We start from the raw sequence: 13,819 nt of genomic DNA, 5'->3' as shown, positions 1-13,819 counted from the left end.
CACAACATAATAGGTATATTAATTCAGTGAGAAGACCACCATAGTTCACTTTTCCTGGGACAGAAACTTAAATCTGTGAAAACATTGAATTGCTGAAGTAGTAAACACACCAGGACTTTGGATTGGAAGAGTTTCTTTTCTCACCTGATAAGAACAACAGTGTCATGAACAGTAATGGTACCCTGTGCAGATATGGGAGAATATGCCTACAAGAATTGGAAGGACTGGGTAAAGACCTCAATCTTCTTAGTCTGTTTTATTTTGGCAAGAAAATTTGGTTCTGTCTTTATAAGACATGAAAGTAGACATGTTATTGTATATATTATGAACTGAGAAGGGATATTCATTCACTTCAAGGTTGCCCTTGGAAAGCCACACTATGTTTGAGCATATGCTTGAGGCAGTGATAAAATCAGCCTTAAGACTGAGATTCAAGTAGGATTTAGCTGGGTATAAAACTCTTAAGTTTTGACTTAACTTTTTCAACTTCTTGTTGTTGATCGTCTGGGGAAATCAAACTGAAATGGATTATAAAGGAAGTAACTGTCATAGTAATGGGGTAGGCATGCTATGTAAAAGTGTGTTTGATTGGGTGGGGGAAGCTGGGAATGGGGATAAATGAAGCTTAGTGTTTTAAGAGTCATACTAGTAGCAAGGTAGAGGGCGCAGACTCCAAGGAGGATGAGCTTCATGAGAAACCAGAAATTTCTATATACTCTTCTCTGATAAGGGATGCTGATTACGGTAGGCATCATACACAAAAATCTCATTTTAGGCATCTGAAGAGGGTACCATTCTCCAAGGTATACCTTGATCCCAGTCAATAAAGAAGTGGAGAATCTGAGAGTTTCCATAGCAACTCTTAACATTTTTGGTACCATAACTCTACACATTGGATTTTCTTTTTAAGTAGTGGTCTTCAGAGAGGAAATAAAACATTCTCCCCCACCCCCCACCCCCCTACCCCCCACAAATAGCTTGGGAGATTCTACTAAGGACTGATTTGAGAGGATAAGACTCTTTTTAATGCAGATAGACAGCTAAAGTTAAGCTAGAGATTATTGAAAGGCACCACAGGAATGTCCATGGAAGGGCATGTCATGGCTCCAGTAGGTGCAGTATCTGGCAGGTCTAGTCATCCTGTCCTTGGGAGAGTGGTAAACAAGAATAGGAAATATATGTCGTGTGTGTGTGTGTGTGTGTGTGTGTGTGTGTGTGTGTGTGTGATGTGCATGGATACCATGGAATTTGTCGATGGATAGATGATTTTAATGAGGGGTAGGGCATTATAGAGACACAGAGATGGAAGCTAACCCTGGAAGTCTTTGTCCTGTGCATGAGCAGTCAGGGAGGAGAGTATAGGAGCAGAGCAGCTCCTCTCCAACAGAAACTGCAAATCAGTCTCAGCATTTATCATTTATAGCAAAAGTGTTCACGGAGCCTGTGGGAAAGAAGGAGACTTTCCAAATTTGGCTAATGTGTTTATCCAGGCTCTTCAAAGAAAGAAAGAAAGAAAGAAAGAAACAAACAAACAAACACCACAACTGTATCAACATCGGGCAACCTAGAGATTTTTTTAAAATGTGAGAAGGGGAGAGATGTGTGGAAACAGAGAGCAATAATCCATGTACTTTCAGGAACTGGTTCCTGAACTATGTGGCCTGCTGATTTCATGACTGGTAGGGCAGGCACATGGGATGCCAATGGGCATATGAACCGTCTCAGCCTTGCATACAAAACTCTGAAAGAGAAAAGCTGGAGCCTCTGCTTTTTGAAGCTGAGGAGAACTTCATATCTTCGGATGAACCTCAGACTGTATTTGCAAGGCCTTCGTGTGGTTAAGTGAAACTCGCTCACATTACTGAATGGTTTTCTTACTGATGTATACTATATTGATGAATCTACAAGATGGCTCAATGTTAACAGCACTTGCTACCAAGCCTACAGACCTTAGTGTGATTCTTGGGACTCACACATGGGAAGAAAAGAGCTGATTCCCACAAGTTGTCTCTGACCTCCACATATGTATCACATGAGCATCCCTTTCAACAACCCTACCCCACCTCAAAAAATAATTAAAAAAAAAAAAACTTAAAGTACTGATTTAAATGTTAATTGCATTTAAAAATACTTTCATAGCAACATCTAAATGAGCATTTGGCCAAATAGCTGGGTCCCATAGTTCAGCCAAGCAGGCACATGAAATTAACCATCACAATGTGGGGATTCATGGAGATATTTTACTCTAGCAGAACATTCCCCGAAAAGAGAAGTTTCAGAGCATAGTTAAATTTCACCTCTTCCCATACCCCAACCAAGAAATCACACACTATTCTAGTTCTCCAGCCTCTCTGGAAGCTGCACATAAAAGAAAACAAAGCAGGGTAAATCTTCATTAAGTTCATTAAGACTTTAAACTGTGGAAGGGAAGGGCTTGCTTAGACTGAATTACGCAATCAAGTCACTTTAGCGAGAAATCACTTTTCATGGGAGGCTTGCCATGGCCATTGACTCCACTGTGGTGTCCTATGATGGTCTGTGTCAACTGGCTCTTATGTCTTAATAATTGGTAGAAATAACCTTTTTACCAACATGTTGCCTAAAACTGGTCCACCATGTTGTGATGGGATATTGGGATATTGCCATACAGATAGAGAATAGAAGTTTCCCTGCATGACACTATCATCCCAGTCATGAGACAAGTTCAAACAGAGAGATGCCTATTTCCCAAGATAAAAATTCAGGTGTAGAGTTGATGGGACAGTCCCAATGGGCAGTAGTTGCACAGTAGCCACTCACAGCTTATTTCCAGAAAAGAAAACAACACATGGCTATATAATAAGGCTCAGAGGCAAGTTTTCGTACAAAAGGGTGGAGAAAAGATATCAGAAAGCCTTTTGGGCTGACAAATGGAGAAGAATGCAGTACTAGCAAAAAAAATTTAAATAAATAAATGTTTTAAGTCAGGGTGTCCAGGAGCCCCAAGAATTGCTCCGGGCAACGGGAACGTTCTTAGAGAGATGGGATAGCTTGAACCAGTCAAGGGAGCAGCCACAGAGTTCTTTGTAGTCAGAACTAAGACTAACTCCCTATCTCAGTTCCACTGCAAATCAGCTGTGCAGCATAAATAAGCTTGATAAAACGTCCCTCTTGTTTGCTTTTCCTTCCTTCTCTGGTTCCTAGATCCATGCTAGCTCATGTACAAGTAAAACTGAAGTCTTTGCTTCAGTGTGAGTGGATGTTATTGACTCTGTGCCAATCAACAAAACCCTGTTTACTGCAAACTCCTGCAGACAGCAAAGGATATGACATTTGAAAGAATACCATTGTAGTGAAGTGGCACATGCCTCAATATGATTCAATACATCATACCCAACAAATGAAAATGTGCAGGAAAGAATCTTACGTTTAAAAAAAAACCCAACAAATAGACAAACAACCTGTAAGTCTGAGAATAACAGGCTGAGACATAAAAGCATTTCTCTAAGTGCCAGACTAAAGACTTCGCAGGATCAGAGAGAAAGTATACTGGAAATGCCTGCTAATTATTGTAGAGTTCATGCACATGTGTGTGTCTAACTGCAGCTGGGCAGCAGATTCACATTCATATTCACACAGAAAATGCTTCCAGAAGACCTCCTTACATTTCTCACCATTACTAACGCATTACAGGCACATTCCCACATCTTTACTTAAAACAAGAAAATATGACAATGTCTTTAAAACTACCCACATCTTCCCCTGCAGACCACACGAAAATAAACCCAGAAAAACTAAAACTCTGTGCAGAAAAATAAATAATAATTTCTCCCTAAAAAATTTCTCATTGAGTAAATGAAATCTCACTTATCATGACATAATACAGACAAAACAGAAGCAAAAATGAACTTACATTTGGAATGTCCGAAGAAAGAATCCTGACTCTCGGCTTACCTCTGTTTCCTCCCTCCAAGAGAATGGGTTCTACTTCTCCCCGGTCTCTATCACATCTGTATTGGTTTCATTCTGTTTGCCTGTTTTGAGCATTCCCAGTCAGCCTGACTGCTTTTGGAGGAAGATTGTGGTTGTAATTTTCTTGGCCTGCTGAGCACTGTATTCACGTGACCACTCTCGAACAAATCTCTTTTTTATTGACTTCCAGCCAGTTCCCACAGCAGAGAATTGCCAACCCTACTCATTTGACTAATTATAGTGTCAGAAAAATCTGTGTTGCTGAGGGAGTCCAAATTTGTAACTTTTCTGGGCCCTCCCCCAAAAGAAATTGACAGATTTCAAAAAATAAAATAAAATAAAATGAAATGAAATATTGTCCCTTAAAAGGCTCTGAGCTCTGAACTTATTCTGCCATGTTGAGGCAGATAATCTAATTATGTTTCAAACAGCCTAGAAAGCAAAATCTTGATTATTTTTTTCTATATCATATCTTCCATCCTGTCCATTTCCTCAGTTCCTGCTCTCACCAGAATCAGTCAATAGACTCCATCTTTAAAATGTGCTCAACATTATGTGTTGTTTTTTATAAAAAAAAAAAAAAAAAAAAAAAAAAAAAAGAAGCAGCGAAGGGTATGTTTGGTAGAGATGCGATATGGTGTTGGGGAAGGGGATGCCTCTGGGGGCCCATGCTGGGGCATCCCTTCCCCCAGAGGTACCAGTTATAGTATAGTATAGAACAGTGTTCATTCATGGCACAGGGAGGGGGAGTTGAGGGAGTAGAGACAGAAAAAGAAAGACAGAGAGAGAGAGAGAGAGAGAGAGAGAGAGAGAGAGAGAGGAGTAGAGGCCATGAGTACAAGGGGGGGGGACAGGGAATGGGGAGAGAAGAGTCAAAGGGGGAAGAGGATAAGAGAGCAAGAGAGCAAGAAAAGTGAGTGAGGAGGGATTGAGCAGCCCCTTTTACAGTGGGTCAGGCACACCTGGCTGTTGCCTGGTAACTGTAGCCTAGAAGAAATTCTAACATTATGGGTCTTGGGAAGTATGGCTCAGAACAACATTCACTCAGAACAACATTCAGCTATGTATAGGAGATTGAAAACCAAAAGTAAGGCAGCCTAAAAGAACCCGAGTTAGACAAGACACAGCTTAGTAGAGAGATTTTAGTAAGAAGAGAAGAGTGAGCCACTGCCCAGCTAATATTTAGAAAATTCTATTTTCGGGGCTGGTGAGATGGCTCAGTGGGTAAGAGCAACCGACTGCTCTTCCGAAGGTCGGAAGTTCAAATCCCAGCAACCACATGGTGGCTCACAATCATCTGTAATAAGATCTGACACCCTGTTCTGGAGTGTCTGAAGACAGCTACAGTGTACTTACATATGATAAATAAATAAATCTAAAAAAAAAATTCTATTTCATTTTCATAGCTAGAAAGAAAAACAAAAAAACAAAAATTAGTTTCTGTGTGTCGGTGAACTTTGAAAATACGAGTCTTCAAAAATTACTTATGACTTCAGATGACATTCTCTGTGGTCTCCAAGATTATACAACCTAACCCATCAATTTTTAATTCATAAACCAAGCAAATACATTTGAGTTTCTGGGGACCTTACCTATTCAGAATTCTGAGATGGCTTCTCTATCGCTGGTTGGAATACACTCTCTCAAGCCCTGGGGAGGCTTTGCTGCTCAGGAAGGATTCATGCCTATGGTTTTGTTCTAATTTTAAGCTTCCCTGTCAGGGTGTTCAAAGAAATGACTGTTTCTTCCATAACTGCTGCTGCCGTCTTTGAAAAGAGTCTTCACTTCACTTCCAGAAGCCTGCCACATTTGCTTTGTCAAAGGTTTTACTGGGTTAGCCCTGTTTTGTTGAAGGTTTTTTTTTTTTTTTCCGATTTTTCCCTTTTTCCCTCAGAGAAATGATTTCTAGATTATTGTGCAACACTCCGCTGGGGCTGTCTTGTAAACATGCAAAGAGCTATGAACTACACAATAAACTATTATTGCAACATCTACACTACACTATTTCACACTGGCCATCTTTTTTATACTAATCCACTAATTTATTTGAAAACAATATGTTTTTTTAAGCTGCCCAGTGTTCTGAGAGCAAACCCCCCAAACTTCTATATTAAGAAAAACTGGGGGATTTTCTTTGTTTGTTTGTGTGTTTTGTTTTGTTTTTGTATGAAGATGTTAAGACTATGATACCATTGGCTTGACAAAGAACTTGGCCTAGTTCAAAGGGATCAGTGGTGGTTCTCAACTTTCCTGTTGTTCTGATCCTTTAATACACTTCCTCATGTTGTGATGACCCCCCACCATAAAATTATTTTCGTTGCTACTTCATAACTATAATTTTGCTACTGTTATGAATCATAATGTAAATATTAGATATGCAACCCCTGGGAAAGTGGTCGTGACCCACAGGAGGAGAAACAATGTTTTAACAGTTTATCAGAGCTCTGGATGAGAAACATTTATTTCAGGTTTTTAACATGGTCTTTCCTGGGCCTGAATTACTGTTCTGGTCAATGAAATCCTAAGTAATTGTTATAATAAACTATTATAAAATTTCAATGATCTTGATATCACAAGGTAGTTTGTAGAAGTTCAGCTTTCTTCTTGGTTGTTCCTCTCACTTATGTTGTCAGCAATCCTTCTCTCTCCACCCCATAATTTTCAAAGACAGACAAACAGCATCATTCCCCTTCACGGAACCTCAGCAACACCTCCTTTTAAACTGGTCTTTAGAAACTCTTAAGCAGGAGATGATCTGTCCCCCACAGATGATCTTCTTATGACACCAAGTGTGTCCTGCAGAGAAACAGATACTATGGAGGAATCGCATCACACAGAAGAAGAGACATCTTTTGTGGAGCAATTAATGTTTACTTATCTTTAAATTTAATTGTATGTATATACAATTGAATATATATTTATATATAACTATATAAGATAATTATATACATGATATATACTTTTATAACATATTATATAATTATATTATATATAATTAATTATATTATGTATTTATATGTTTATGTTTAATTTATTTAACTTTATTTAATTTTTTATTTTATTGGCAGTTTCATATATATATATCTATAATGAATTGAAGTGTGTTTCAGTTCCTGCTTCCCTCTCATCTCCATTCCCACCCTCTCTCACTAAAACCCTTCTTTTCAAAAACTTCCTCTCCTGCTTTCATATCTTCCTTTTAGCCTTCCAGTTTCTGTCTGTGCCAGGAGCTGATCCTGTGCCACAGAGCTCCATATCCAAATACCGCTGGGAGAGAGCTGGTCTTCCAGGAGTGCTGACAAGCCTGTGAGCACAGGAAAGACCAACACTTCTGCTCAAATTCCTGGCCCAAGAGGGACCCATCAGAGCCTTCAAGACACAGGAACCAAGAAACAGCTGGGCACATGATCCTTCTGGTTTCCATCTGCGCCCCAGAGATGACCTTGTACCACAGCTCTCCATACCCAAATTCCTTCCAGAGTAATTGGTCTCCCAGGAGTACTGACACACAGGTTTACAGGGGGGACAAGACACAGTCAGAGACAGCAAGACCATCTAACACTAGAGATAACCAGATGGTGAGAGGCAAGGGCTAGAACATAAGCAACAGAAACCAAGGCTACTTGGCATCACCAGAACCCAGTTCTCCCACCACAGTGAGCCCTGGATACCCCAACACACCAGAAAAGTATATCTTCTTTTTTAATTAGTTTAATTAAAGACTCTTGCTCACATGTAGCAAAAAGTTATTTTCTGGAGCAAGCACAACTTCACAGTGGCTATACCAGTGGAGAAAATGGCACCCTCTCCTCCAACAACCACTTAGTGCTCAGGGAGTTGAGGGCCTGTTTGTAAACCTGCATTCTACAGTGCCCAATGCAAATCATAAGCATTTATTTCAGTATTGTTACAACCATTTTCTAAAACAATGAATTGATTCATAGAAATGACTACATAGTGCAGTGAATTCTTAGGCATGTAAGTGTTAGTGATGTTGCCATTACTGTACTGTGCTTTTAAGATGAACATAGTTCTGAAATTCCATGTGGCTCAGGTCTGTTGTCTTGTTTTCTTTCATAGAACTATCAGTTATAAGTCTGAGACAGTCTCACTGTGTTGCTATCTTTCTTAATCAGGAATGTAGGGGATGGGTCAGCTGCTAAGATCCTGTTTCCCAATTGGTTCTTGATCTGTCAATAAAGATGCTAGTGGTCAATGAGCTGAGCTGAATAGGTGGGACTTCTGGGTTCCTCAGGCAAGCTAGCAGATGTGTGAGAGCTGGGGAAGAAGGAGGGGGAGCAGGGATTGGTCTTGGGATTGGTGTCACAGCTGTTTTTATTAGTATAACAAACACCACAAGCAAAAGTCACTCTAGAAGAAAAGGTTTTTATTTTGGCTTACAGGTTACAGTTGATCTCCAAAGCAGACAGGAACTCAAGGCAGGAACTGAAGCAGAGATCATGGAGGGATGATGCTTACTGGTTTGCTTGCCCAGGTTTGCTCAGCTGCCTTCCTTAGACATTCCAGAGTCACTTGCCTAAAGATGGTAGCATTGAGAGTGGGCTGGATACCATTCTATCAACTGATAAGCAAGAAAATGCCTGGGGCTGGAGAGATAACTCAGTCCTAGCATATGGAGGCTCCCCTCTGTATACAATTCCAATCTCTGGGTGTTTCTTTAATGCCCTCTTCTGGTCTCCATAGGCATCTTATATGTGTGATGTGCAGATATACATGCAATGAAAATGCCCATAAGATAAAAATAAAAAGCAAAGAAGATGCTATGTGGATACACCAACAGTTCCTTAACTGAGGTTCCCTTGTTCTGAGTGACTCAAGTCTGTGTCAAACTGAGAAAAACTCATGAGTACTATTAAGGAGGGGAACATAAAGGAAGGTTTTGAAATACATGCTACATAAAAAACGGAAGAGGGCTGGTGGGTAAGATGACCAGCCAGAGTGGTACAGAGGAAAAAAGAGGAAGGGGGAGCAATGGAGAAGGATCAACAAAACCAGACTATATTGGAAAACACCACAGGAAAGCCCATTATATTTTTATTTAAATTTTGTTTGTTTGTTTGTTTGTTTGTCCTGAGTGCAGGTATGTAGACATATATGCCTGACACTACATGTATGTGGAGATCAGAATACAACTTGAGTGATGGTTCTCTCCTTGAACAATTTGGGTCCCACCCAAGGATCAAACTCTGGACATCAGACTTGACAACTGGGCGCCTTAACCAGCTGAGACAGTTTTCTGGCCCTAAATAAAGTGTTTTTAATGCATTGACATGTACGGATTAAGTTGTTATTCATAAAGCCAGGTACATCAGCAAGGCCAGCATTAATGTCTCTTTTTAACTTTGAAGGCTTAGAGCCTTTGCTCAAAGTCTACTTGAGAATTCTCCTTGTAAGTTGAGGGCAATTGATATTCACACACACTATGAAGTTACAACCCTAGCATCAAGGGAATTTTTTTTCATATAATTTTTTCATATTAACTTATAATTTCATATAAATGTTTGGTTAATTAGTAACAATAATAGTAGTGACAAAAAAAATCTCCTAGATAAGAGTCCAGGTAACTGTACTGATATTGCAGTAGATAGGTTGTAGCATTCACAGACTTGGTAAATAAAGACATACTAAGCCAACCCTCCTCTGCATTACTTTTTCACAAATCAAAATTTCAGATATGTTTCAGATTCATATGTAAACATGCACACAGATATTTAATGGTTGCAAGTATTTATGTCCACCAGTTTAAAGCTGCTTTTGCAGTCAGTCACAGTGGACAAAACATTTCTCCGTAACTCAGAGTGGGCAAACTGTGAGTAAAGAACCAGTGAATGATAGACAGGTCAGGGTGAGTTACACAAAAAACAAATACTGTGCTGTTGGGAAATCAATTGATCTTCTTCTCCCTAAAATCAATATTGTTTACATTATACCTTACCTAGACACAGAGGAAAGAAAAAAGTTAATGTTTTGAAGTTCAGGCGAAGAAAATCGATCAGTCTCGTTAGCATGCTCAGAAGCATCAATACTATTGTAAATGCATTTTAAAACTCCACACTGTGTGCAACGTGACTTGATTGAGCATAGTCTGGCTGCGTGTTCTAAGCTGTTTGCACACTGGCCATTACAAAAAAAAAAGAAAAAGAAAAAGAAAAATATCTGACTCAAGTTTCAGAAATACTTAATGCTACATTGAGATAACTAAGGCATAGTGATGCTCTTAAATATACTGTCTGTAAGAGGGATGTGAGCTTGAGGATACAGAGAGGATTTTGAGCTTTAAAGCTCTTCCTGTGGGAGGAGCTTCCATTTCACTGAGGAATTGGCTTCTTCGCCAAAGTCATCCAGCTCCTGCTCCTTGGAGAGCTCCAGGAAGACCTGGAAAAGAGAACACATAAAGAAAAAAGAAAAAAGAATGAGAGCCATGCCACGCTATCTCCTGTACCTGCAAATGATGCAAAGGTTATATACTTCCTAGGCTTACTTGATCTTCTCTTTTGCATGTATATACATGTGTGTAATTTATGTCCACATGTGCATTGGTCCATTACATGCTGGTATCCGTGAATGCCTGGAGTTGATCTCAGGTATCCTTTTCGATTTCTCTATGTGAAGTTAGAGCTCTCCACTTAGCTAATCGTGCTAGCCAGATGCTTCTGTGATGGTAGGGCTACAGGAGTCGGCTATGTTGAGTTGGCTTTATACGGATTCTAGAGGTTCAAACTATAGTCCTGACACTTGTTCAGAAAGAGCTTTATGTGCTGATCCATCTTTCCAGCTCTAAACTTTTTAGGATTATATATAATCACTAAAAGTTACCCACCTGCTCCAGAGTAGACTGTGAGAGGCTGTATTCTTCCAGGTCAAAATCTTCTTTCACTGTGTAAAGATGAATTCCTGTTAGGAGCTCATATATTTTTAAGGGAATTTCACCAATTTTTGAACAAAGGGGCACACAAATCATAAAAATATAAGATAATAACTATTTTTGAGGTCACTGTTAGGAAGTAAATATACCATTTAATCACGCCAAAAGATAGATAGACCGGTTTCCAGGGAGGTTTGGCAAAGGCATTAGAAGATGCAAATGAAGAATAAAATATTCCAGAGCACCAATATGAGATAAAGCTAACCATGGTTCTCCTTACTCTGGAAAACTCCTATGTGTCTCTTACATCTGCCCTTCTTCTTTCTGCCTCAGAGGCTAGTGCTGAGTAATGTGCCCCAATGGGTCTTCAGCAGGAAGGAAAAAAAGAAAGGGGGGGGGGTCATGGTTTTTATTCTTTTTTAATTTAATTTTTTTTTTTTACTTATTCACTTTACATCATGCTCACTGTCCCTCTACTGGTCACCCCTCCCACAATCGTTCCCCCATCTCCCCTTCTCCTCCTGGGTATCCCCCCACCCTGGCAGTTCAACTCTCTGTACTCCAAAAGCTGTTGCCTGTATGTGGGATATGTTCTTCTTGCTGGGCTGCCTTGTTGAGATGGCCTTTATCCTTCCATTCCTTCCCTGACACTGAATCTCTTGACCGGTGGCTAGTATTTCTCAAAGGTGACAAATTCAACACCTTTCTTCTCCAGACTGCCTTTCTGTCTCTTTGGATCTAATGACAATGGTAACCATTGTGCTTATTTATAGTCTCAAGATAATGCACTATGCTCCTATGCAGTAACTACAGATATGATAACTACAGTGCCATGATCAACCAATCTTGCTGCCATGTTACCGCTTCCCTCTTCCCCTTCCACTCTACCTTAAAGGAACTCCTACTCTCAGCTTACAAGACAAGGAGGGAACATAGTAAGAAGTCGGATTAAGTAAAATCTTGTGACCTTCCTGGCTATAGGCAAATGTCACCTGAGAGAGGAAAGCCCCTAAGGTTGTGCTGGAGCTTGTGTTACACATCTTTGATCTTCTGATACAGAAAAATGAATCTATATGGATGTTCATGGAGCGTGCATTGTTCTCACAAAGTTCTGAGCCTAGTTCCTTCAATAAGTGTATTGCAACTGAGGTCACTATGGTGTCTTAATGACCCTTGAGGAAATGGTAATTGCATGTCTGTATTTGTTGCTTTGTATCATCTTCCCATCACGAGGTAGAAAAATGCTATGTAGCAAATGTTTAAAAATACCCAAATGAAAACCTCAGTGTTAGCAAATTAAGTACACAAGAAGGAATATGTGTTAGAAAAGGATATTGATGAAAGTGTAAACATCAAAAACTTATAAAGGAAGGCTACATTATTCCAGGGAAGCATCCTTCCTGGGGCATCAATCTCCCTGATGCTTATCTATTACAAATGCATCCTGTTTATGAGAGCTCCATGGACCGCTTCTCATCAGAAGGATGCCAACCTAGCAACCAGGCCAAAACAAGGCATCCAGGAAGACGATGGACCAGAGGGTGAGAGTGTACAGTAAGATTAACAAAAGGAAAACTTACATGAGTGACCCTAACCATGTATCAAGAAGACACAAGTGGGGAAGTATGAGTTCTCAGCAGAAGGGAGTGAGTTGGCCAGGTTGAAAGCGCAGCACCAGAAGAGGCAAGAAGAGTACTGCAGTGTGGATCCGGCAAGGTCCTTCATGAGCTATCCAAATAGTGCTCAGTTTGTGATACTAACTTGAAAGCTATGGAGCCTTTAAGAGATTGGGCGGGGGCATTTGAGATGTGAATACATAAATAAATTGAGAGAGAGAGAGAGAGAGAGAGAGAGAGAGAGAGAGAGAGAGAGAGAGAGAGAGAGAAAGAGACCTGAGTAGTGGAAGTAAGTCACTATAGGTGAATCTTTGGAGATAGTACATTCTCTTAGCTCTGGTCTGTTTCCTTTGCTTCTATCTGACACAATGATGTAAGGAGCCCCAGTTGCATGCTCCCAACTGCCACAGACAGAGTTGTCCCTTCATGCTTTTCCTGCTGTGATGGACTGCAATAGTCTGAAACCATGCAATGGGTGGAATTTACATAGAATCTATTTGTTCACAACACAGAGGCAACACAGAAACAGGTACCAGAAGTGGGGTTGTTTCTGTGATTTAAACATGACCTCAGGTCCTCAGACCCTTGAAAGTGGTTTATGAGGGTAATGTGGAAAGTGGGAAGAAAGCTAGAAAAGCCCTAGACTGCTAGAAGCAGAGCTCATGTGACCTTCTGGTGGAAGACCAGGATGATAGTAGACATGCAGGTGGTAAACACTGTACTCAGAGGTCTCAAACAAGTACTAGCAGTCTGCTGGGACAAGATGGAGTTAGCAGTTAGCCTGGAAGTTACTTGTGTGACTTCTGGAAAATATATATGGCACAGATTGTGTCCTGAGCATTTGGGTGAGGCTAAATCCATGGGTGGAGAAATTTTTGAAACAAAGAGGCATTCAGAATACAGCATAATTCATGGTTGCTTCTTTTAACCAATTTTACATTGAGAGACAGGGACAAGCAGAATAAACATCTTTGAAAAAATGTGCATTGTTGATACATTTAAAGTTATTGTAGACAAAGTAGGTGCAGTAAGAGTGACTACAAATGTGAGAGTCATTTGTGCCATTAAAGAAAAATCATGGGCTGGAGAGATGGCTCAGTGGTTGTGGGGCAATGGGCTATGTGCAGACAGCCTGGTTTCCAGTTGAGGCTAGATCTTGAACCCCGGGACCCGGTAGCCCATTGCCCCACAAATGGTTAAAAGCACTGGCTGCTCGTCTGAAGGTCCTGTGTTCAAATCCCAGCAACTACATGGTGGTTCACAACCATCCATAATGAGATCTGACGCCCTTTTCTGGTGTGTCTAAAGACAGTTACAGTATACTTACATATAATAATAAATAAATCTAAGAAAATGGAAAAAAAAG

The 13,819-nt window shown here is 40.2% G+C and overlaps 2 protein-coding genes across 5 annotated transcripts in view; both read right to left on the bottom strand.

Annotated features, from left to right (window-relative positions):
- Positions 1–5,746, bottom strand: part of LOC110304545 (ABC-type organic anion transporter ABCA8A) — a 74,919-nt gene extending 69,173 nt beyond the window's left edge. The window contains exon 1 of one of the 3 annotated variants that reach the window (XM_029483601.2): positions 5,544–5,746. The gene's annotated coding sequence lies outside the window, so the exon portion shown is untranslated. Of the gene's footprint in view, positions 1–3,892; positions 4,106–5,543 lie in introns of those variants that run through there. The other 2 variants (XM_021175944.3, XM_029483600.2) reach the window with 2 other exon arrangements.
- Positions 5,747–8,353: 2,607 nt separating this feature from the next.
- LOC110304955 (ATP-binding cassette sub-family A member 9) overlaps positions 8,354–13,819 on the bottom strand; it is a 70,246-nt gene continuing 64,780 nt past the window's right edge. For both annotated transcript variants that reach the window (XM_029484018.2, XM_021176662.3), the window contains 2 exons: positions 10,793–10,848; positions 8,354–10,347 (listed from right to left, as the gene is read on the bottom strand). In XM_029484018.2, the coding sequence (XP_029339878.1) occupies positions 10,249–10,347; positions 10,793–10,848 (155 nt within the window). In that variant the 3' untranslated portion in view covers positions 8,354–10,248. The remainder of the gene's footprint in view (positions 10,348–10,792; positions 10,849–13,819) is intronic.

This window comes from Mus caroli, unplaced genomic scaffold (genome assembly GCF_978045245.1).
Source record: "Mus caroli unplaced genomic scaffold, Mus_caroli_1 scaffold_13, whole genome shotgun sequence".
NCBI classification, from domain to species: Eukaryota; Metazoa; Chordata; class Mammalia; order Rodentia; family Muridae; genus Mus; species Mus caroli.
The sequence above is the reverse complement of the archived record's forward strand: the minus strand, read 5'-3'. Positions and strand labels throughout refer to the sequence as shown.